The following is a 24,696-nucleotide window of genomic DNA, read 5'->3' as shown; positions in this document are numbered from 1 at the left end:
CAGTGTTTTACTCCCATGTCCTGTTTCTTCTCCGTCGCCCATTCTTTTTTTTTACATTGCGAGAAAAATTGTGTTGAAAATACATTGGCTGTCTTTTGATGTTTGTAAGTCTTGGAACTTTTTCTGCGAAAATTGTGGAAAGCCTGGAAAAGTCACGGAATTTCGAAAAAGGAATTTGCTAGACACCCTGTCGGTGAAAGGAAAGTAAAACAAACTAGCATCTGTTTTCGTCAAGCATTTTTTTGTGTTTGGATTTTTTGTTACTCTGCCGAATCAAAACAAAAAAATGAGCTGGCAGGCCACTGTGTTGCGTCTGACTTTTTACTTCGTTAGTTCCCTGTCTCTGCCACATGTGTGAATTTGCAGTGAGGTTCAGTTATGTAAACATTGAAAAATTGCACTTGCGGAAGGGCCCACAGCTTATATGCTGCACCTGCAAGATCGCAAGAAAAATCGCGTCATTGAAACAACCTCGAGCGAGCCAGAGCGAGGGCCAATATTGTGATGTCTTGCTCCCACATGACCACTTTCTGTGTTATGACTTCAAAACCTGCATCTCATGTGAGATGAAACCTTAACTAGTTCATAGAGGATGAAATTATTTAGGGCACTCTAATGTTTATCAGTATGTTTTTTAGGTTCTCAATGGTCTTCAATCTTAGTGGTTTTCAGGGTCTTAGTCTTAACCTTCATTTAAAGCAAAAAACTAAATAAAATAGTAAATGTCATGCTGATACTCTTTAAAACAGTGGGACCATACTGTATGTTTATTGGAGAGAAGTTTTTCAGTGTTCACAATCCAATGCCTGACCTGCTGTTTCTATGTCTGCAGGATGCCAAGAGTCTGCTTTACACATTAGGTGAGTACTAAGCACACCTTTCTTTTTTCATTTTGTATTATTCATTTTTTATTCTCTGCCTTTCCTATTAAGTAATTTTTGTGCAGAGTGACTCGAACACCATTTTCAATCCAGGAACTCCTGATGATGGAAACAATCACCTCGTTCGCGTTGCCTGCCTTGGCCCTTATCTCTTTGGCTCGACGTTCTTCAGCAAAGAGTGCGAAATATGGGCCAGGAGTTCCGGAATATACTACCACCCGTCAAAGTCAGTGTTTGCATTTCCTGCCTCGTGCTATCAAAGGCCTTGATCACAGCTCACGAAACAAACCTTTTGTCCCCTAATTACAAGTCTGTGTACCTGTCTTGACAATTAGTGCCAGTGTTGCCAAAGATGAATTCCATTTTGTCTAAAAGAGTCGATCCTTTCGGTCTGCTTGCTTCAGATGAAGCGTGCTTTTTAGCTGCTTTCAGATTAGGGCCCCTCGCCCAGTTCGGTCATTGCAAACAGACAAGCGCAGTGTGTAGATCATGTGTTGACAGTTGTCTCTGCAAAGTAGCAAAACCACTGCACTGTGTGGTAACAGCTTAAATTTTAATCAAGTGCGCATGCACTGTTCCTCTTGAGGGAGCCCTGCTTCCAGCCAGACAGTGAAGGTCTTGTGCATAAGTGCCTCTAGGTCAGACCTCAGCCTGCAGCATTGTCTAATGAAGGAATGCGCAGAACTGCCTCATGAAGGGTGCCGGGCAGCAAGAAGAGAAAACAAAATTGTGCAGATATACACTGAGAGAATCGATGTTATGCAAAGCATTTTGCGGGTAGTTGGCTATGCAGCATAGTTTTAGGTTCTGCAATGCATTACCTTGTGGACCAATGTGTTTGTGGTGTGTGCAACACCAGCAAGACGACGATGGTGATGACAATTGTACGACAGCGACGATATGGCAGCAACGGCTTGTTTTCTATTTTGGCCGTTTGATGAGAGTTTGACGTCCTGAATGTTGGGTTTCATATGGCACTGGTAGGTGTAAGAGAAAAAAAGCATGGACTTTGACTAGTGGTGTGCAAATATACCAAAATTTCAAGTATTATCGATGATTATATTTTTCATATTCGATTCAAGAACTAGTTATTCGAAAATTTTTGAATATTCGATTCGATATGGATTTTCGCAAGAAGTCAAATATATTGCTGGCCATGCGGGACCAAACATGGTTCTTAGGGCTTATTTATATCTAATATAAGAAAGCGTGTCTGATTTTGTGCGGAATTTTGCGATAACTTCATGCTGCTGGCGAAGTTTTGCCTGTAAAACACGCTTAGCCACTGGACGCCAAAGCATTGCAGAAATGCCAGCCTCTCAGTCGCAAGGAACACGGGTTTGCGAACAGTGAAGGCACACTCTTTTGCATGTTCCACCCCCAATGCTGAGCTTATTGCTTGACAACAAATGCCATGAGTGATGAATACTGGGACAGGGTCAAATGCCTCTGAGTTTACGGGAAACTTGTGCAATAAGGCACAGGTTAGCAAGAACGGACAACTAGCAGAAATTATTCAATTTACCCAAGCTAACATGAGCCAATTACACAATATTTTTGTATAATGAGTGTGGTAAATAAACCAACTAGCTAATAAAGATATGTGCATATCACTATTTAATGTTTGATTCAATATTCAATGCTAAGTATTCGTATTCTAATTATATTTGAAAATCTTGGTATTCGCACACCCCTAATTGTGGTGTCATCTGCTGCGAAGTGCTATACAATCCTACATGTCTACGTCTGTCATGTGGACTATGTTAAAATGACTATGGCATTTGTATGCTGGTAAAAAAAAATGTTATAACCTGCTTGACCTGGGCTGATCGTGAAGTCAATACAATGTCACACAGCTCATACATAGCATTAGCTGGTACAAGGAAAGGACTGGGAAATGTGGGTTGGCTTAAAGGTGGGGGTGCAGTCTTAACTTAGTGTAGCTGCCACGAGGGAAAAGTGCAGGTAACTGGCACGTGACGCACACGCCATATGTTTCATTGAGCTAGAAAGCCATCGTGGCCTAATGGTTAAAATATCTGGCTGCTGTGCCGAAAGACAGAGGTTTTAACCGACCATCAGTCGCACATTTTTTATGGAGGAAAAACTTACAATATAACACCATTAATTCAACCCTCGTTAAATTGGAAAATTAGACAGTTTGCACTCATCCTCTTGTTTTATCAGGTGTATGCACTATTTAATGCAATAAAGCTCGTTAATTTGGACATATTTATCTGTGCATTTGTTAATTCAGACAACTCTTGGAGCTTGGCGAGCACGGAGCACCGCAATTGTGTGACGCAAGAGAGCAAAAAAAACGGGGCTAGTGTCCAACTGAAATAAAGCGACGGAGTCTACATTGCCGTAATCGTCAGTGGAAATCGTACATGAATGACAGCAACACTGGGCCACTTCATCCCTATTTGTGCCTTCATATTCTTTGCGTTTACTGCCATACATAATACCGCGTCGACCATATGCCTTCAGAACCGCAAGGTCGTGATACATGATAAAGTCAATAGTGGCTGCAGTTTTGTCCACAGTGGTTGCAGCAAACAGTAGTCCCGCTTTAACTCTGTGCGCGTGTCGGCTACATGCCTTCAAAGCTGTGCTGTAGCCATCCATGATCGCATCGATCGTGACCTCGTTTTTGTTCGCACTTCTTGCAGCAAACAATAGTTTCGTTTTGTCTTTTGTGAATGAAGAGCACCAGCTACATTGTGATGATTGGTTGAGCTGTTGGCAGTCAGCTTACCAGCAAAAAAAATAATTGGAATGTTTGCACAGTGGTGAAAAGCATGTCTCAAATTAAGATGCCACGCTGTGAACGAAGTTGCGATGCCTTCGCTGCTGCAAGCGCTATTCAGTCACATGAGGAGAATTATAGTTTGCACTGCTTTTGTGCACATTTGAAACAGGATTTGCCGATTCATGCAGTGATTAAGAGTGCGTTAATCTACTGAGCCTTAGTTTTCTTCATACCCTTGATAATTTGACATGCAGCTAATTCAGATATGTTGTTTGGTCCTGTGAAATTGGAATTAATGAGGTTTCACGGTACCTCAGTGTGCCTAGGATGAGGCAGAGAATGCCTTGCATTAACGGGGAAGCGGAGCTCGTTACGTGAATGCTGCACCTCGGCTCCGACATGGGAGAAGGCAGGAAAGGAATGTTGCTGGCTGGTGCCAGTCAAAGCAAAGGGCGCAAATATCTTTTTGGCACCATGGTGGAGCGACATTTTAATTTCTGCTGTTGGAAAATTTATTTTGGGAAAATAATTCCTAGGCAGCACTTGACAACTGCTTTTAGATTGCGCAGTTAAGCTTGGGCATGCCCATAACGCAAATTTTGTTGCCTTAAATGTAGCATGTTTCAGTCACCGCTGCAATAGTTTAGTGGCTGCATTGTTGCGCTGCTGAGCTTGTGGTTACGGGTTTGACCATGGCCGCAGCAGTGGCACTTCAGTGGGGGCGAAATGCCAAAACAATGGAGAGCTTAGATTCGGGTACACAGTAAAGAACCCCAGTTGGTTTAAATTGATTGAGTCCCTCACTATGTCGGGCCTCATGATCAAATTGTTTCGTAAAACTCCAGAACCTGAATATTTCAGTCGCTAGCTTGAGGTCTGTTATTATGTACTCTCCTTCGTCTTTTTCCTTACTTTTTTTCTCTCTCCTGAAGTGGAGTACTCTAGGATATATGCATAGATCAAGGCAACCATGACAGTGTGTAGTTTCATAACCATTGATCTAGACTGTCTTTACATAGATGTCCATCTAAACATTGAGCAGATGCTGAGGTTTTTGCCTTTTCAGGCTTGTGGATAGCACTATCAGTACAGAAATTCGAGAAGCCATCCTGGTCCTCGACACATTGGCATACCACGTCTCATTTGTCCTTGTTGTTGTAAGTAACCCTTATCCTGTGTGCAGTCAGTGTCGAAAGATTACAGACTGCCGGATCTGAGAAAACATTGAATTCCTGGGAATTTGTGACTGTAGCCAGTAAAACCATGCAACACTGCAGTATTCGCTAGTACATTGTGGAAATAACATCACTGGTCGATTTTTTTCTATGCCTTATTTTACGGACGGGTTCATACATTTAGACTCCCTCGTGGCACGGCAACTTGCTTCATAGAACTTATGTGTATAACGGTACCCAAATTTAGAACTTCGCATGGCGTGTTTGATTTTTTTGAACTGATTCGCAAGCGTGATGTCGCAAAACATGGCAGCCACTGACAAAGTTGCCGTCATTCAGGCTGTCACTTTACTCACTTCTGCTGTCACAAGCGATTCCTCGGCTCTCCGAGGGCTGTGTGGCCACTGCAAAGAGTGTTTCAGCATCTCATTACCATAATGCAGCTTCAACTTTGGTAGCCGACTCTTGACAAAGTGGTGCTGGTTAATCTTAGCCAGAAAGCTGTCGTGGAATCTCATCCTTGACACCTTTGGACCCTTAGTTTCCATCAGAGATCAAGCTTGATGTCACACGCATGAGCTGGACTGACAGCCACATGCATGAAGCGAAGTTTAGGTCCATGGGCAATCGGCTGTGAACTACCACGAATGTCTACCAAGGTCTTGTGTGCGCTTACTGGGTGGAATAGCACAAGCTTGCCCATGGGTCCAAAGCCAATAAAGCCACGAATTGATTTTGCGCAGCACAGCCTAAACTTGGCACAGTCAATGTCCTATGTGCAGTATCTGCGCTTTTTGACCACACACATTGGGCTAATCAAGCGCAACTCGGAAAGCGTCTAGGAAAATGTCCAAGTTTTCCACTGTTCTGGCGTAATAAAAAGAGATTTTACCACCAAAATTAGTTTTTTTGAAGTGCCTGATTATTCGGACATGCTGGGAAATGCTACCCATAGCCAAGAAATCGGCCAGTGATTTACCAGGTTGTTCTTTTACTAAGGTGCTGCCTGCCATGGTTGCTTAGTAACTATAGGCTGCTTTGCTAAGCACGAGGTCATGGAATTGAATCCCGGCCATGGCGGCTGCATTTCGACGGGGGCAAAACGCGTAAACACCCGTGTACATAGATTTAGGTGCACATTAGAAAACCCCAGGTGATCCAAATTTCCAGAGTCCCCTCCTACAGCGTGCCTTATTATGAGATCACGGTTTTGGCACATTAAACCCCATATATTTCTTTTACTAAGGTCCCACAGTCTGTAAACTTTTGATACCTACTACGCATGTGGCTGGGATTTTCCTCTGTGTAGTGCTTGCTGCTAAAGCCCTTGCTTTGCTGCGTGTTTCCACCAGTGCAATGTACGCGAGTATGGGCACTCCAACGTGGCACACATGGCTGAGAAGCACAAGGGATTTCTCACAGACTTTGACAAAGAGACAATTTACTCAAACGTTCGGTCAATGGTGGAATCGTCGGACTTCTTCCGGTTATTTCGGTGAGTTAAACGCCTGGCACCTGTTGTCCTCCATCCAGCCTTTCTATTTAGCTTTATTATGGATAGGAAATGCTGATCATGGTTATGTTGCGCTTAGTCTTACACTGACGATATTAAGTGAAAGACAGGACGTGGACGTACGTAGCGCAATATAATATTGTGCTACGTTAATATAGGTTGTGCTACGTACGTCCATGTCCTGTGCTTCACTTAATATCGTCAGTGTAAAACAAAGCGCAGTATAGCCATAAACGTTCATCAACTAGCCCCCTTCATTGCTTTACTAAAAGGAAATGCTGGCTACAAGCACACTATGTCACTGGCTTCTCTGCAACATTGAATTACTGTACCTTTCTTGTATGTCCAAATTTTTTTTATTGACGCAAAAAATTTTATCACATGCATCAAAACGTAAAGAAGCCGGGGAAAATTAAATACTCTCCACTTGAACTTTGGGTAAGTATTCTGAGCATTTTTTTTTGTAAACTGCCAAAAACTCAGTGTTGTTAAGCAGCATGGGGTTCTTCAGGCTTCTTAATTCACTGTTGGAATGGCACGAAATATGGCCACAGTGTATTTAAAGACCGTTCTTGTGTCCGCTAAGGCACATTATAGGCATTAGGCAACGGGCTACAAAAATAAAGCGCAGAGACGTAACCTCGGCGTGATGTGGTGCATGGACATTTGTGAAATTTCTGGGAGCACCATGTTTATCCCTGGCACGTGGTAAATAAATTATTGATGAAATGGGCTTTGCTGATACTCTCATTTCTAAAAATGGTTCTCTTCTTCTCTTCACTTCACTTCACTTCACTTTATTTCCTTAAAGACCCTCATGTGAGGGTATTACATAAGGGGTGGGACTCGTATAGGTTAACAACAGTAAACAGAAAAATGTTGAACGAGTTATACAAACAAAAATGATTATTGTGATGCAAGCGCACGCGTAATTTGGGTAAGGAACATAGATGGGCATGTGATGGCAGCAAGTTCTTGGGGAAGGTCGTTCCAGTCGCAAGCAGTCCGGGGGGAAGAATGACGAAGAAAAAGTTTTTGTGTGTGCTCGTGGTCGAGACACCTGCTGCTGATGTCCGGTGCGAAGAGAGAAACGTGGTGGGGGAGGGCAGATGTAGGGTTCCTGTGATAGCTCGGAATAAAAGAATTTGTGAAATAAGCTCAAACTAGAAATGTGGCGACGAAGTGCAAGAGTAGGTAGGTTGGACTGCGATTTCAGAGATGATATGCTGATATCAAAAGAGTACGAGGAATGAATGAATCTAGTTGCCCTGTTTTGAACTGATTCAAGTGAATTAGCAAGGTATACTTGTTTCGGGGACCAGATGGGCGATGCGTATTCTAATTTTGATAGAACTAGCGATTTGTATGCGAGTAGCTTAACATGCAGGGGGGCAGAGTGGAGATGACGCTTTAGGAAGCCAAGCGTTTTGTTAGCAGATGAAATAATATTCGCGATATGGCTATTCCACGTAAGATCATGGCTAAGGTGAACACCGAGATATTTATATGATTGGACAGGGTCGATAGGAACGTTAGAGATAGTGTAGGGAAACAGGAGAGGATTACTGTGACGGTGGAAAGATATATATTTGCATTTGTTTATATTAAGTGTCATTAGCCAGTCGTTGCACCAGTTTTCTACCAGATTTAGGTTATTTTGTAGGGATTGTTGGTTAAAGGTGTCAGTAACTGTTTTGTAAATAACGCAATCGTCGGCAAACATCCGAATATGGCAATCTAATTTCTGAGGTAGGTCGTTAATATAAATTAAAACAAAAGAGGCCCAAGGACGGATCCTTGGGGTACCCCTGAGGAAACTGGTAGTAAGTTAGACATTTGTCTATTAATGATGACTGATTGGGAGCGGTGAGTCAAGAATTCTTTTATCCATGCTAGTGTGTCACAATGCAAGTTTAGGCTGGAAAGTTTCAGAAACAGGCGGTTATGGGGTACCTTGTCAAATGCCTTAGCAAAGTCGAGGAAGATTGCGTCGGTTTGGAGATTAGCGTCAAGATTGGCATGCAGGTCGTGAACGAAAATGGCTAGTTGAGTCTCACAGGAGTAACCTTTACGAAATCCATGCTGTGATGAGTGAAAGAAATTATTTGAGTCCAGAAACTGCATTGTTAAAGAGTAAATGACGTGTTCCATGAGCTTGCAGGGTATGCTGGTAAGTGATATGGGGCGGTAGTTAAGTGGTGAATCTTTTTTACCCGACTTGTGGACTGGGATGACCTTCCCCACTTTCCAATCGTGGGGTATGATACCTGTAGAAATGGACTGCGAAAATAGCAAGCATAAAAACTTGGCAGACGTGTGGCGAGTGTTCTTTAAGACCTTTGTGTTGATTTCATCAATGCCGGTAGATGAAGAAAGTTTTAACTTATCTATAAGAAGGGATATGCCGGTTTCTGAGAATGTAACGGCTGGCATTGCAATTGTGGGGTCACTGGCTGTCATGAGGGGTGGTGGTTTTTGTTCTTTAGTGAATACAGATGCGAAGGCAGAATTAAATATGTTAGCGCACTCAACGTCTGAAATAACACGTCCAGAATCGTCAGTCAGGGTAACAACGCGCGAAGATTGGGGCTTTAAAAGCTGCCAGAATTTAGTCGGGTTATCTGTAAGTATGTCTGGCAAATCGATGTGGTAAAAGGAATGTTTAGCGTTTTTTACTGCGACCAAATACGCCTGTTCAGCAGCGTAATATTTTTCCCATGCGCAGTCTGTTCTGCTCAGTTTAGCACAACGGAAAAGGCGTTTCTTTTTATTTTCTAATCTTCCCAGTGTCTTGGTGAACCATGGCTTGTGGTGGTTAGCGCGGAAGCTGCATTTGGGAATATATTTATTAGTCAATTCATTCATTTTATGTTTAAACATTGACCAATTTGTGTGGATGTCTTGTTCGTCAAATGACCCCTGATATGATGGAAAAAAGGCCTCCAATTCCGCGTTGAAGGCCTCATAGTTTCCTTTGTTGTAGAGAGAAATTGTTTTTTGGCAAGTTGTTTTTGTTATTGGGGTGAAGTTAAAGCATGCATGAATGACTTTATGATCGCTGATTTCACGGAGATAAGTAATAGTGTTCAGGCTGTCGGGGTGGCTAGATAGTATGAGGTCAAGAATGTTAGCAGTATCTCCGGCGATGCGTGTAGGCTGGGTTACTAGTTGGGCTAGGTTAAAAGTTAAGCAGACATCCATAAATTCACGGGATTCATCCTGTCTAAAAATAGGATAATTAGGGGCACACCAATCTATGCCAGGATAGTTAAAATCCCCAAAAAGAAGAATGTGTGCCTTAGGGTGTCTAGTTTTAAGTTCGTTTAAAATTTTGTGAAGTTTACGGGGGAATTTGGGGCTATTGTGAGGGGGTCTATAACAAACGCCAATTAATATAGATACTGGTGTGGCGCGACAAAGGAGCCATAATATTTCGAGGTCTGATGAGATGTTTATGTGGGAACACTGTAGCTTATTGCTTGTAGCAATAAGGACGCCACCCCCTCGAGAGTTTGTGCGATCAGTGCGGAAAAGATTAAAGTTAGGTAGGTTACAAAGAACTTCAGCATCACTTATGTTATCAGTCAGCCAGGTCTCTGTCAAGATGAGCAGGTTGCTGCCCATTGAAGACACGAGGCTGGACACAAGATTGCTCTTTGGAAGCAGGCTGCGTATGTTGGTGTAGATAACCGAGAGGCAAATATTCTCTCGAGGGGCGGTATCGCACAGATTAGGTTTGTGACGATGGCGAGGTAAGCGCTATGCTATTTCCGTAACCGTTTCTGTGGCGGCATCGAAAGTGTAGCGTTTCTTTCCGAGAAACAAAGTCTTGTATCGCAGGGAGAACGGTCCGGTTTTTGCTTTTGCAAATGCGACAAGGTGTTTGCGTGCTTTACGAACTGGAAGGGAAAAGTCTTCTCCAACGCTAAAATTGGTGCCCTTTAACTTGGGCCCGTTTGAGAGGACAGTTTCTTTTGTTTTATAGGACAAAAATTTAACTATAATCGGCCGCTGACGGCCATCTTCGTAGCGGCCCAGACGATGTGCACGCTCAATTTGACATGGGTCCAAGGTTATGCGTAATTTGTCACGACAATGGCGGATTAGCAATTCTTCCGATTCAACGAACGTTTCGCGTGAATTAGAATCTGAAAGGCCATAAAATATCAAATTGTTGCAGCGTGACCTATTTTCGGCGTCATCTAACCGAGCTTCAAGGTTAGTAACAAGAGCAGCAGTCTTTGCGGATACAGATTGGGCAGACTGCAGATCAATTTTGAGAGTTGAAATACCCTGGAAAACACTTTCTAGATCTGCTACGCGCTTGCTCAAATCAGAAATAGTTGTGTCAATAGAACGCATCTGATGTTTAAGGTCCTGTACATCGGTTATTATTTGGTCCTGGCCGGTTGACAACGTCTCCAGCTTAGCAAGAACACGGTCCAATTTGTCAGGACCAGGGTTCGTCTCTATATCGCCCGACAAGAGCAGGAGGGATTTCATAACACCAAAACATTCACCAGCGACACAAATGCAACACTGCAGGCTCGGCAGCTGTACCAGACAGTAGTTGTTAGTTTTTTTAGCGAAAAGGCAGCATGGTTTACTGACCTGCATTGCGAAAGTCAGTGGATGAGAAGGCTGTGTCATGGCACAGCCACCGAGCTCACAAAGCGCAGGCGGGAAGCGGTGCTCTTTATACGCTGGCAGGAACGATGTTGTCGCTGTCGATTGCGCTTTCCATCCGATGTCGAGGATCCAGTGGGGGAGCGTGGCTTTCGTCGACGCTTCCGAGGCGCTCAAAACAAGGGCTCCGTAGTTCCTGTTGCAGAACGGCATTTCCAGCTGTGGTACGACGACCGAGGAAACGTTGAAGAATGCTGGCAAGACGTAGGCGAAGGTAGTCACGAGTACCTGCATTGCGAAAGTCAGTGGATGAGAAGGCTGTATCATGGCACAGCCACCGAGCCCACAAAACGCAGGCGGGAAGCGGTGCTCTTTATACGCTGGCAGGAACGATGTTGTCGCTGTCGATTGCGCTTTCCATCCGATGTCGAGGATCCAGTGGGGGAGCGTGGCTTTCGTCGACGCTTCCGAGGCGCTCAAAACGGTGTGGAATCGGTGTGGAATATATTGTGCTACACAGTGATTCCTGCAGAATTAATGAACCAGAAAGTGTTAGATGAAGTATGAGGATTGATAAAATAATTTCATCCGTTTAGCATTCCTCAGCTTATCAGATCAGTAGATTTCAGTTGCATTTGTCCTAGTTTTTTTTTTATTGCTATATTCTTGTTTAGCTTGAATTATCTGGAATACTGCACAGATAGATGTGGCTAGGTTAACGTCTCCAGCTTTTGTTGTCTCTTTATTTCTGTCCTCACAATGGATTTGGAAACATTAGTGAGTTTGTTAGACGTGTATGAGCGCACCATGCGGTTTATTCTTTGCTTGCTTCGCTAGAACCTGCCACTTGTGGAAAATTGCATCTATTGAAAACTTAGCCAGGCTTACATGCGAAGTCGACATGCAAGCGTACACAGTGCAAAGAGAAAGAAGGCATGGATGCAACGGGAAGGTTTGGTTCTGGAGTTTTTCATGGCAGCTTTCCTGATCACTTCACTGAACATAAAAAATTTGTGAGCATTACAACAGGGGCAGGGCTATAATCAGTTAAATGCAATAGATTTTTTTTTCCCCCTTCTCATGCTATGATTAATAGCTTAGGTCAACATCCTCCAATTAGGATGTGTGGTGTGTTGTTTTGTTGCATTTTGGTTGGTTTTCTGCTTGATATCGGAAAACATTATAATGTGTCTTTGCATCTTTTAAGCATGCCCTTTTTCTCGATAGGAAAAAATTGACAGTATCATCACTAAGAGAAGAACAGATACTCGGATGTTTCATGATTGCCCTGAAAGTGTGTAAGTAATAATTCGATGGCACATTGCTTTGCATTTAATGACAGCATAATAATGCTGTCAAGGCTGCATGTTGTGCATTTCTTTCTCCCACTTTTGAGTGGTTCTTTTAATTTGACAGTGGGAACTAGTAGATTTTTCCCAGGTTTAGTAGCATTGTAGGTTAGTTTTGTGCACTTCAATGATAACAGGCAATAACATCATTACCAGTTTGGCTTATTCTGCTGAGGCTGTTCTAAATGGGTTTACTTTGAGTTCACGTTGACTGGCTTAGCCTGTGGCATCTTAGTGAGGTGGTGCACGCATTGCCACGTAACGCAAAAAAATTCAAATGTCTTCGAAAGTGATTCAATTGAGGATATCACCGCTGCAGGACAGGCAGCACTGCAACTTTCCAAAGCCTATTTTCCCCAAACTCAGCAACTAAAAATTTTCTTAGAATTTCCCAAGCATCATGCAGCTATTCAATCTTGCTGGGCCCCTTTCCTCAAAGCATTTGTGTTTCAGTTACGATTCTAAATTTAAATCGTAAACTACGTCGAGTTTTAAACTTTTCCAAATGTTTTAATTCTGTAGTTGCTGCACTTGAGCTGTAGGGAGGTTGCAAGTGATTTTATCCAGAAGTTGAATATAATTCTATACTTTGTTGTAATAAAAATGATTTTCTGTTGCACATCTGCTAACCTCAGCTGGAAACCTTGATATCTTGTTGATATTGTTGTTGCCTTGATAGCCTTGATATGTTGTTGATATTGTTGTTGTTGATGTCTTGATATCTTGTTGGAAGGCCTGATGTCTTGATGAAACACTGGCAAAATATCGAGAGAGAGAGAGTAATCTAGGAATAGATTTCTCTCTCTCTCTCTCTCTCGATATATTGCCAGTGTTTTATCTTGCGACATGTATTATAGACTTACAGAATCCCTCTAGAGTGGCTTTTTGTGAGCATTTGGCAGCAAATGTTTTCTGAGGAGGCATGGTTTATTATAGTTGTCTGTGGCACCTTGTTTTCTACTTGCTAAAAACAACTGGCGCTGTTATCATTCAATTAACATGGAACTGAGTGAGATAATACATTGACTTGTCTAATCTTTATGCCTTGGTGGCTTCAGTTGTTCTTGTAGCGTCGCTTATTACGCTTTACCTTTCTGAATTTCAAGGAATCTTATTTTTCTAAAGTCATGAAGGCAGTAAGACTTTGCACCTTCACAATCAACATGGACTGCTGCATTTGTAATGCAATATTATGTTGAATATGATCAGTTTACAAAGTCTGAGTCATTTGAAGCCATAAATTCAAAGTTTAGGCAAGTCTATATTGTACTGCCCATCATTTTGCTGAACCCACCATACTTACAGCTCTTATAGACACTGGTGTCATATTCGCCTCCACTAATTTTTGTAGGAAGAACGGTGCACCAAGCTCATATGTATGTTGTACTTCTTGCGCTTAACTCTCAAGAAGAAACTTGATTATGTTTTTTTTTTTTTTCTCTGGCAGCACTCGCCCATTGCAACGGTGCTCTGGACACCATGTTGACATACATTAAGCGAGACTGCGAACAGAATGTAGAGGTAATGCTTATTCTCTGTGCTTGTAAATGAGATTGTGTGGAGTTTTGTTTCCACTCAGCCAACACAGCCTTGTACCACCCGTCTTGGTGGTTCAGTGGCCGCGCTGTTCGCTGACAAGCATGAGGTCACGGGTTTGAGTCCCGACTGTGGTGCCTGGCCTGATGGAAATGCTCGTGTGCTTACAATTAGGTGCACCTGAAAAAAATTCCAGGTAGTCATAGTTCATCTGGAGCCCTTCCAGTACGGTGTCCCTCGTAACCAACTGCACTGTTTCTGACGTTAAACACCCTTGATTTATTAAACATTGTCTCGAGGGTGTTTCATAGGTGTGGTCAAGGGAACAGCACGGCATTCTATGTGTACCATACAGACAAGTGTGCATGTATTAAATTGCAATATATGTGAACAGCGGAAGCAACGATCACTGATGTTTTGTTGCATGCACTGTTTAGTTTTGCTGCTTAGCTTCATACCTGGTTGCAGGGAAGCCATGCAGACGAACTCAAGAAATGCGGGAATCAGAAGTACAAGGACAAAGCATACCAGGAGGCATGCGAACTCTACACGAAGGCAATTGCAGAAATGTAAGTTGCCGTTTTCAAGTTTTTGACCCAAGAATGGAAAATTTAATTGTGTGCATTATACTGCGCTTTGTGAAGGTGTGAATCGGATATTGGATCAGGCTTTTTTTCTTTTTCTTCTTGCTCTTCTTTTTTCAGACCTCAAGCTGGGTCTGTACTGTTGGTTCATTGTAAACATTGCGTGTCTGTTTTCTGTATATGCTGAAACTGGCCATTGTGGTAAATTATTCTGAAATCCAATTTGTTAATGTCATTTACTTAAAATGTAGTAGGTTCGAGATAAAAGACGTGTACAGTCGAACCCACTTATAACGATACCAGTTTTAACAACATGTCGTTTGTAACAATGAGAAACTGCTGTGCCGTCAGCTTTTTTATGTTTTCCATAGTGAAATAATCCACTTACTACAACGCCCCGATGCCGCATTATCAGTTACAACAATGAAGTCTTGCTACTGGGTGTCCGTGCTGAAAGGTAGTGGAATTCAAAATCCTTGAAAAGAAAAACAAAAACGAGAAGTTCTAGCAGCTGCCCCTACAGCCGCCATGCACTCAATTTACAGCCTTCTCCATGCGCCTCTCTCCTATTGCCCTTCCAGGACGCAGTTAAACGAATGCATTTGGCAATAGAGTGGTGGAAGGCGGTGGGGAAGGGCACTGGCCTCCTTGCCATTATAGTTTTCTCACATCAGCTCTGCCATCCCCCTGTTTTGATTTTTTTATACAACCCTGTTATGACAATTATCGGTTATTACAATGGAACTTTCGTGGCACTCGAATATTGTTGTAAGTGGGTTCGAATGTTTTAAAAAAGAGCACAAGTTGAGACTGAAAGCGAAGAGTATACAACAAGTTGCATTGATGATGTCGATAGGTACTTGTCTGCATCATCACTTTGAAGTGTGCAGGACCATGAAAGGTTGGACATAACTACACTTCTGGATTTACCAAGGAAACAAAGTATCGATAACTGGGGTGAATGTTTGTTTCGTGTTTATAAATCGCCTTCGTTCACGTGCTACTTGATTACCGGAAAAAAACACTGCAGTGGCCATAGAATTTCTGCTCAAGAGGAGGTCAGGAGTTTGAATCCTGGCTGCGGTGGCCTCATTTCGGTTAGGGATAGGGGCAGGTCAGAAGCACCTGTATACTTAAATTTAGGTGCATGGTAAAGAACCCTGTTCAGTCACAATTAGTCCACAGCCCTCCACTACGTCATTCACACACCCAGTGTTGCTTTTTGTATGTAACACCATGCAAGTGAAACCAATCAATGTCATCATCAATGCCCTGTTTAGTTTGGCAGGTTCACAGGAACGTATGCGATTTCCTGCTAGATATAGTCATCCTACTTACGTTAAGCTGTATAGGTAGATTAGATAACACAGGGATTTCTTAAACTGGCCGACATTCTCCATGGGCAGGAGTGCACACAGAAATATTTTTTATACGGCTTGTGCTAATATTCGACTAAAAAAAAAATCTATATTTGCTTTTACTCGAATTTCAGTTTAAAAGATTTCTTACTATTCAAAACGAACTAAATACATATTTCTATGTGTATAAGTCACACCCCACAATTAAAACATCCCTGCGGGAAAGAAAATTGCATGCATATGCATATATAACTAACTGCATACAACACTCAAGTCTTTGTAAAAAGTTTTCATTTGCAAATGCACGAATTGTCCTCGTCATATCTTTGGCCAGCTGCTCTGTTCTCCACTTCGGTGATGGTGGTGGTGTAGAACTTGCCCCTAAATGGTTTTAAGAAAACAAAGGAAATAATAGCGCAGTACTGCAAGCACAAAGGAAGCCATTTTCATTTCCTATACAAGCCAGCTAGCAGAAATACATAAGGAATGGTTCTTCGGTGGAGCATGTTCAGGAATTAAAAGTTCACTCGCCACTATGTTACCAAGCGAATGGTTCGCCCATGCCTGGCACCAAAGCCCAACCATTTGTGGGTGCGGTCCCGCGAGCAAGAGCATGGCACACAATTGTGTTCGGCCATATTGGTGCAGCTTTTCAGTCATGTGAAGCCTTTCGAGGGCTACTCCCTCTGAGTGTACTAATGAGCGCGTAGTGTCATCCTGCAGCCAAAGAAGGGGAAGCAAGCTCCTCCCGCGCTTCGGTATCCATGCTGTCAGGTGGCGCTCATATCAAAACACTTGCACCGTCTCCCATAGTTATGTACCAACTGCCACCACCACATGTGTCTTGCGGGGAAGCTGAGCATCAAGAGATGCAAGAACTATGCAGGGAAGACAAATGCCCGGGGGCGTGAGAAAGTTGGGATTGCCATAGTACATGCTCGTTAGATGCTAAATGGGGATATGCTAAATGCTTACCATGCTTACCATGCTAAATGGGGATATAACAAGTACTTGATCTGTTTAAAATGAATTAGCATTGCCCTTTATTGTCCCTTTGATTCAAGAGATGTTCGTCCTTCATTTTTGCCATCCGCGTAACATGCCTTTTCTGTCGACAGGCGTTACAACCACTTCCTGTACAGCAATCGAGCACTGAGTGCGCTTCAGCTACAGAAGTATAAAGAGGTTGAGCTGGACGCTCGCCGTGTTGTAATCCTCAGCCCAAATTTCGAAAAGGTAAACACACTTTTACCCTCTCCTTCCTTTATTTCTTCTTTAGAATGACAGTTTCGTGTATTGTGCGACTTGTGCTGTAGTTATGTGTATCTTGCTTGCAAAAACATGTAAATTCTGCTTCGATGTGGGAACACACTGTTTCTAATATGCCTTTTAATTCAGCGCAATAATTTTGCTCTTGTTTGGTCTCGGAGTACTGACATGACATGATGGCAATAAAGATGATGCTGGCTAGGCTATGGCAAATGCCATTTCAGTGTTGTAATAGCACCACATAGGCAATTTTCGGACCGCTTTCCTTGGAAAAAATGATGTGCATTGGAATTAGGTAAATGTTGTAATCACTCATTCTGAGCTACCATTTGGTGCTTGAAAGATCTCATCACGGCATACTGAAAATGGGTAATTTCAGCGGGAGATGATGTGTTTGAAGCATTCGCTGTTCCCTAAGCATCGCCAAGGCAGACGCTGTCGCTATTGGTGTTAGACATGTGCATGCTGGCCATTCGAGTTCTATCTTGACATCGGCAAAGGCCAATGTCAAGATGGAAACAACGATAGGTCCATAGAAATGTATGGGGCCAGCCAGGACCTTTGCTCGGAATAGGGAAAAATTTCAAAAAATCATCCCGCTTTGCGAGTGCCTTGTAACTTCTGGTAACATTTAGAAGCCACATGAGGGAAGGCCAGCTTTCGCATGCGTACTTGTCAATTTCTTTATTTGGTATTGTGAAATGCCCAATTTTTTTTAAAGCTCATTCAAAGTTGCAGTAGTTACAAATAATTCAGCAATTTTTCATTTGCATCTAGTTTAGAGTAAATTTCGAGACAGCCCTTAACCAATTTCTTAGCCTAATTGACCTGTTGGATTATTTGCACTCATACCTACCCACCGCTCACTGAACTGGTATATAAAGTCATCTGAATTTTTTGGACACAGTTACATAAACATTTCATAAATGAACTTTATGAGCATTTGTTTGTCTGTAGTGCAAATCACACTTGCTATCACTATAGAGCATAAATCCGTCCCTACAGAATGCTCTTTCAATTTTTTAAATAAACAATCAACATCACTATTTTTTTTTTCTGCGTTTGTAGTATTTTTCAACTGCTGAGGTTGGCAGGTCAGAGAGTGCCTGCATGATTTCGTTGGTGGCAAATAGGACGACATCCCAGTCTTAATGAGGCTTGCTATGTTGCAGCTTGTCTATTGGTCTGTTGTAGCCCTACTTGCAATTCAGTGGATTTGTCACAACACACATGGTCATGTTTCCCTTAATGGGCGACAAGAAACAGGTCCTTGAAATATGCCACGAAAACCTCTTGATGCAGGGTTACTTCAAGATGGCGCAAGTCTACGAAAGCTTGAAACAGAATAGCCGAGCCAAGAAGGTTATCGAGTACTACACCAAGCGCTGGAACTTTTTGTCCCTTGACTTCAATCGCGAAATCCTCGACCTTCACAAGAGGCTGACTGAGGCAGGCAAGTGTTCAATAGCACCTGCTTTTTGGGCCACTGGTGACGGGGTCTACCTACAGAGCCTGTGTTCAGATGGACTAATGATCCTTCCACCATGTGAAGTACTTAGCGTAAGCACATTTAACATAGTGCCAGCTAGCTGCCTTGTGGTAGGTAAGGCACATAGAATAAAAAAAAAGCATTTGTATAAAAAGAAATGGGCATGGGCAGGACATGTAATGAGGAGGGAAGATAACCGATGGTCATTAAGGGTTATGGACTGGATCCCGAGGGAAGGGAAGCGTAGCAGGGGGCGACAGAAAGTTAGGTGGGCAGATGAGATTAGGAAGTTTGGAGGGTCAACATGGCCACAATTAGTACATGACCGGGGTAGTTGGAGAAGTATGGGAGAGGACTTTGCCCTGCAGTGGGCGTAACCAGGCTGATGATGATGATGATCATGATTTGAATTTTCTGTACTGCGAGCAAAGACAGGGATGCAAAGAAAGCCAGTATTGCTTTTAGCAACAGAAAAGAAAGAAAAAAGTACAAATCCTGTTTGTGTCAGTCTGCAATTTCGACGTACGTGTCTACAAAATGAAACGGGTGATTGGAACTAAAAGTTGTGTGCACATAAGACAAGTTGAGGTGCAACTGCAAGGAAGTGGGAAAACTGGTATGAATTCGAGGAAACAAAATTATTCAACATTAAATTTTACAATGGGAATTGTGGCAAAATGCACTGTGGAGGAAATGGTTACTTTCATTTGGGACGAACCCTGCTTCTCTACGGCAGGAGCCATGCAACACGAATGGGGCCAGCCCAGAGTGTGTACAGGAGGCTGAGGACTGAAGGGGCTTTTGCAGCAGCTTTCTGGGCAGCTTGTTTTCATGGTTATTACAGCACTTGTCGGCACAGTGCTGTTGGCAGTAATGGGAATGATGACAACGATGGGGAGGCCACGAGTGCATGGCACAAGCACTGTTTGAATTGGTGCGACGTTGCCGTTTCTTGATGCGGCGAAATAGATTTGCACGGAGGTGGCCTCTAATTCCAGATAAATTTGCAAAAGATGTTGAGTAAAGCAAGAAGTTGGGCTAGTTGGTGTTTGTCAATTGTGTAAAGCACTGAGCACAGCTTATCAGTAAAGCTGATAACGTAATGTTACTAGGTTGTTAACCCTTTATGTATATCCCACTCCTGCCTAGGGCCTCTAAAACAGGCTGGCAGTACGAAAATAAATAAATAAAATAAAGTAATAGGACGCGCCAGACAAGGGCAACACCTTGTCTTCAACACCTCCATGTTTGCTAAGTGTCGTCCTTTTTAAGCGAAAAGTTTGTCGTGGAGTTTCTACAGCTTCGAAAGTATGTGCTGGTACTCATTTAACCCAGTAATTCTTCATTTGCATATGTGGCTGAAGCACCACCTTTTTCTTTTCTTTCCTTTTTTTCCCCTTTTCTTCTTCCAGGAGAAAAGACCAAAAATGGAAAAATGGATACTACTAAAAAGTAAGTGTGCCTTGAGTCATCCTTTCTTATAAGGTATTAGCTTACTTAAGTATTGAGCTGCGCTCGCTCACTTTATCTGGAGCTTTCCACACAGTGATTCTCGTGGCCTCTGTGGTGCTTTTGGGCCTTCTTTTCCATGCCGTGAACGAGTTGGGTTTGTCTGCGCGTTTCTGGTAAAGAGCTAACCTGAGCAGGGCAATACTGTTCATTTTCTTGTGATTTCCAATAATTTATTTCTGGCTGTACTTTTCGCCTTTGCCGTAAGTGCTCAATACTTATGTAAATGACGATCTAAAATAGTGTCTTTGTTCTTTGTAAAGGATCCCGCAATAAAAAATAATTGCTCATTTTTGGTCAGAATTCAGGAAAGTAGCATGTCACAGAAATGATTAAAACCAACCAATTTATTTATTCATTCATCAGTCAGTTAATCAACTACAGGTGTGTTTCAGTTCCTGCAAACATTAACAGTAGTCTGGGAATGTGGGCATTTTTCAGTAAACCAATCGCATCGCTTCGTTTCAAGCATTCAAGCTGTAGTGACACAGAGATGCGTTAAAAGCAGGCCAGTTGTGAAAGGAAACATGACAAATGACTCAACATTTGCATTCGGATTTTTGTGCAGTAAGAAACATTGTCGTGCTGAGTGGTGTTTTCCAGTCCCATCTGTTCCTCCACCCTGACCTGGCCACATTAGAGTTGCCGTAGGGAAGTTGTTGCACTTGGTGCAGATTGCTTGTTTCAGCTTTGAACATGGTGCATACCTGCCATAATACATTGTTAAATTCCGCTTATTTTTCATTTCTACAAGCATTGATGGCACAAAAATAAGTAAGCAGAACATGTTCATCCACAACCTTAGGAAAGACCAATGGTAAATAACAGTTGCATCATTTTGTCATCATCATATCTCTTATGTTCATCAGTCATAAACATTTATTATCAGAACAAGGGATAATAAGCAGTTGATCTCAATGTGCCATGATACGGAACAAAGAAAACAGCTGGACTGCACAGATGATGAGAAAGGATGTAACAGTCTGGTATCATCTTTATCACCCAGTTAAAAGGAATGAGATCCAAAGGACTCGGTTTTCTGTTAGTCACAATCATGTGAAATAACACAACAAAGCCAGAGGAGGCATGGTGGAAGATTACTGTTAAATTTAATTTAAATGTAGGTATAAAAAAGTAAATGAAAGTGGATGAAAAGCTATTGTTACGAAGAGTTTCGAAGAGATGGTTTTATTTACAGGAGATGGACGAGGATCGTAGCATGATCGTAGTGCAGTTCGGCCTCTCAAACTCCTCGTCCTCTTCGTCTTCTTTCTTCTACCTGCCTTTCGTATCCGTTACATTTCCCTGCAAGCAGACGAAGCCCGTGGGCCAAGTCAGGATGGGCAAGCAGGGTAGAAAGGCTTCAGGCGAGCAATATGAGTCAGCTGAGTTATGCTTGATCGCCGACCATTACACAGGAGGCGAGCTATGACGTAAGTGAGTTCACTCAGACTGTTCACAACTGCAAATGGGCCTAAATATTGTGGCAAAAACTTTTGGCACAATCCACGCTTGCGTTGCGGTGTCCAAAGAACCAAGTCACCTTTTTCGAACGATACTTGTACGTGACGGTCGTCGTATCGCTCTTTCGAACGACTTTGCGACGCCAGAGTATGAAGACGAGCTATTCGACAGGCTTCTTCGGCGAGACACAGTCTTCGATACAGAATCATCATTGTATAGAACGAAGGGTAAGAAAGTGTCCAGAGGGCTTCGCGGTAACCTTGTATACAGGAGGTAAAATAGGCTATAGTTCGTGGTTTCGTGTTTCGCCGTGTTGTATGCGTAAGTGATGAAGGGCAGCACATCGTCCCAGTTCTTATGATTGGAGGAGACATACATGGCAAGCATGTTGGTCAGCGTTCTGTTTGTCCTTTCAATGAGGCCATTGGTCTGTGGATGATACGGGGTGGAATGACGAAACTGTGAAGTGTACAAAGGAAGAAACTCTTCAATGGCATCAGCAGTGAACTGGCGACCACTGTCGCTGATGATAACACATGGTGGGCCCTGACGAAGGACTACGGAACGCAGCAGGAAGACCGCTAGCAAGCAGCGGTGGAAGACGGCATGGCTGCAGTTTCTGCATACTGCACAAGATGGTGAACGCAGACTATTATCCAACTGTTCTTGTGGTTAGATAATGAGAATGGACCCAAAAGGTCAATGCCTACTTGTTCGAACGGCATACTGTGCGGTGCCAGTGGCCGAAGGGGACTCGGGGCTGCGGTGGTCGGTCGCTTGTGACGTTGGCAAGTTTCACAACTAGCGACATAGCGCTTGGTTGTTTCGTACACCTTCGGCCGGTAAAAGCGCTCCTGCATGCAGTGTAGCGTTCGTACGAAGCCGAAATGGCCGGATGTTACATAGTCATGCATGGCGCATAGAACGTCGGAACGGAGACTCTCGGGGACAACAGGCAGAAAACGCGCTCCATGCCTGGAGTAATTAGTTTTGTAGAGCAACTTATCATGGACATTAAAGCGACCGCTGCCTTGAGAAGTACGGACGGCGACAAAAAGCGTGTCGAGGGTTACATCATTCCGTTGTTCTCGTGAAAGTCTGCCGTGTCAGGGAACATAGAAGTAACAGCAGCGATACAGTCATCAAAATTCTCAGCATCGCAGTCGGTAGTCGCAAGAGGAATCCGAAACAGGCAGCCTGCGTCAGCGTGACGATGGCCACTCTTGTACGACACCACAAAGTCGTATTCCTGGAGGCGCAGGGCCCATCGTGCGAGGTGACCAGAGGGATCATGCAAACCAACCAACCAGCCAGCATAAAGAATGATGATTGGTGATAATCTTGAATGGTCTACCGTAAAGATAACACAGGGTGTCTACCAACCGGGAAAACCGGGAAAACCGGGAATTCTCAGGGATTTTGAGTAGTCTGGAAAAACTCAGGGAAAACTCAGGGAATTTGCGCTTCTATCAGGGAAAATTAGCTGTAATTTTTTTAGAGGGTCAGAAGTCGCGGTAATGCTGGCTCGAGAAACAGACAGGACTCGTAACGACTCGTCGTCGGCTGGAGGAGTTGCCAGTGTACAGTCGACCGACTCTCCGGGTTCCCGATAACTCGGACGGCTTCGCGGCACCACCACGTACCCCAAAAAGTCAATGTATCATAATGTCTAAAATTTCAGATGCAAGAACTCTTCGCCGTCCGATTTTCTAAACGTTTTGCGTGATCGCAGGTCCGAGACGGCATTAATGAAAGCCACCACCGCTGCTATTTTGATTACCTCGCCGCCTTGAACCGGTGCTCCGCACGCAGATCCGCTGGCAGCCGTAGCCACCACTGCGGCAACGCTAGGCCTAGCTGCTTCGACGTTCGCTGTTAAGCGTCGTGTCGTTCGGTGCCGTGTTTCTTCATTTCTCCGCTGGCAGCAATAATTTTGTCTTCGAAGCTCGGAAAGCACAGCGCATTGCATAATGCGCTGTGCATAATGCGCTTTCCCGAAAGTCTGCTTCGCCTCATTACAGTCATGTAACGCGGTGAAGCGTAACGCGTAGGAAGGGGCAATTGTCGCGGGACACTGTATGTATTCCTTAATTTTACACGTGTGCACCCGCCCTCACCTGTCACAGTAGGAGCACCGATATGCCTAATAAGTGCACTGACAGGCATTCAGAGCTTTTTCAGACGTACATGTGTCGATTTTAGCCCTTGAGGGCAGTAAAAGACATGAATTTATTTTTTTCTGACTGCCTGATTTTTCGGAAGTTTTCGCGGCCCCTAAGGGGTCCGAAAAATTGGACGTTGACTGTAAATTGACCAAGAGTATTCTTCAAATGGTCCGTGGGGCAAACGCGCGGCGAAAGGAGGACGAGAACAGAAAGAATCGACGCACTGAGGAATGAACGGGGAATTGAGTACGCGACCGCTTCTTTGAAGGAACCTGCGCTCAAAAAACAAATTGTTGGCTGATGCTGAGATGCAGGTATCCCTCATCCAAACCAAAATAAACTCTTTAAAGCATTGAAACACAACACTGAGGCATCTTGCGCGAGCTGAGAGTATGTCAGGACAGTTGCATGACATTGAGCATGCTATCAGTTGATAGAAATAGCTCATATTCGAAGATATTTGCTTCTGTGTGCATCTCCTTTTTATTTGTACTAGGGAATGTCCAACTCGATTTGAAAATTTTTTCGAAGACATTTTATTTGCTGTGCATTTTAATAACTCCTCCCTTATATTCTTTTTTTGAATAACATAAACACTACTCCTTAGTATTCAAATTGGATTAAGTCGGTTTTCTTTAAAAAAATTTTCATATGCTTACTAGAGAGTGGCAGCATACGGCGATATGGTTTCAGCGCGACTTGACATAAAACATAGTTCTGCATCACTCAGGGAATTTTGCAAAAGCACTCAGGGAAAACCTGGAAAACTCAGGGAATTTGGAAATGTCAACTTGGTAGACACCCTGTAACACCAAAACTTCTGTATGGTGAAAACAGCTGCAAGGCATTCCTGTTCCGTACCCATATAATTGCATTCAGATTTGCTCAGGCAACAACTGGCATATGCGACAACATGTTCTGTGCCACTGTGACGTTGTACAAGCACCTCTCCTATCCCAATTCCACTAGCATCAGTGTGAACTTCAGTCGGGCAAGATGGATCGAAGTGACGCAAGAGGGGTGCTG

General features: G+C 43.3%; 1 protein-coding gene across 7 annotated transcripts in view; it reads left to right on the top strand.

The window, feature by feature from the left end:
• Nucleotides 1–24,696, top strand: part of LOC139059068 (E3 ubiquitin-protein ligase TTC3-like) — a 181,445-nt gene that overhangs the window by 8,644 nt on the left and 148,105 nt on the right. For all 7 annotated transcript variants that reach the window (XM_070536921.1, XM_070536920.1, XM_070536916.1 and 4 more), the window contains 10 exons: nucleotides 833–860; nucleotides 975–1,107; nucleotides 4,700–4,790; nucleotides 6,161–6,303; nucleotides 12,175–12,245; nucleotides 13,744–13,817; nucleotides 14,301–14,401; nucleotides 16,893–17,010; nucleotides 18,346–18,496; nucleotides 19,945–19,984. In XM_070536921.1, coding sequence (XP_070393022.1) covers nucleotides 833–860; nucleotides 975–1,107; nucleotides 4,700–4,790; nucleotides 6,161–6,303; nucleotides 12,175–12,245; nucleotides 13,744–13,817; nucleotides 14,301–14,401; nucleotides 16,893–17,010; nucleotides 18,346–18,496; nucleotides 19,945–19,984 — 950 coding nt within the window. The remainder of the gene's footprint in view (nucleotides 1–832; nucleotides 861–974; nucleotides 1,108–4,699; nucleotides 4,791–6,160; nucleotides 6,304–12,174; nucleotides 12,246–13,743; nucleotides 13,818–14,300; nucleotides 14,402–16,892; nucleotides 17,011–18,345; nucleotides 18,497–19,944; nucleotides 19,985–24,696) is intronic.

Source organism: Dermacentor albipictus, chromosome 4 (genome assembly GCF_038994185.2).
Source record: "Dermacentor albipictus isolate Rhodes 1998 colony chromosome 4, USDA_Dalb.pri_finalv2, whole genome shotgun sequence".
Classification (NCBI taxonomy): Eukaryota; Metazoa; Arthropoda; class Arachnida; order Ixodida; family Ixodidae; genus Dermacentor; species Dermacentor albipictus.
The sequence above is the reverse complement of the archived record's forward strand: the minus strand, read 5'-3'. Positions and strand labels throughout refer to the sequence as shown.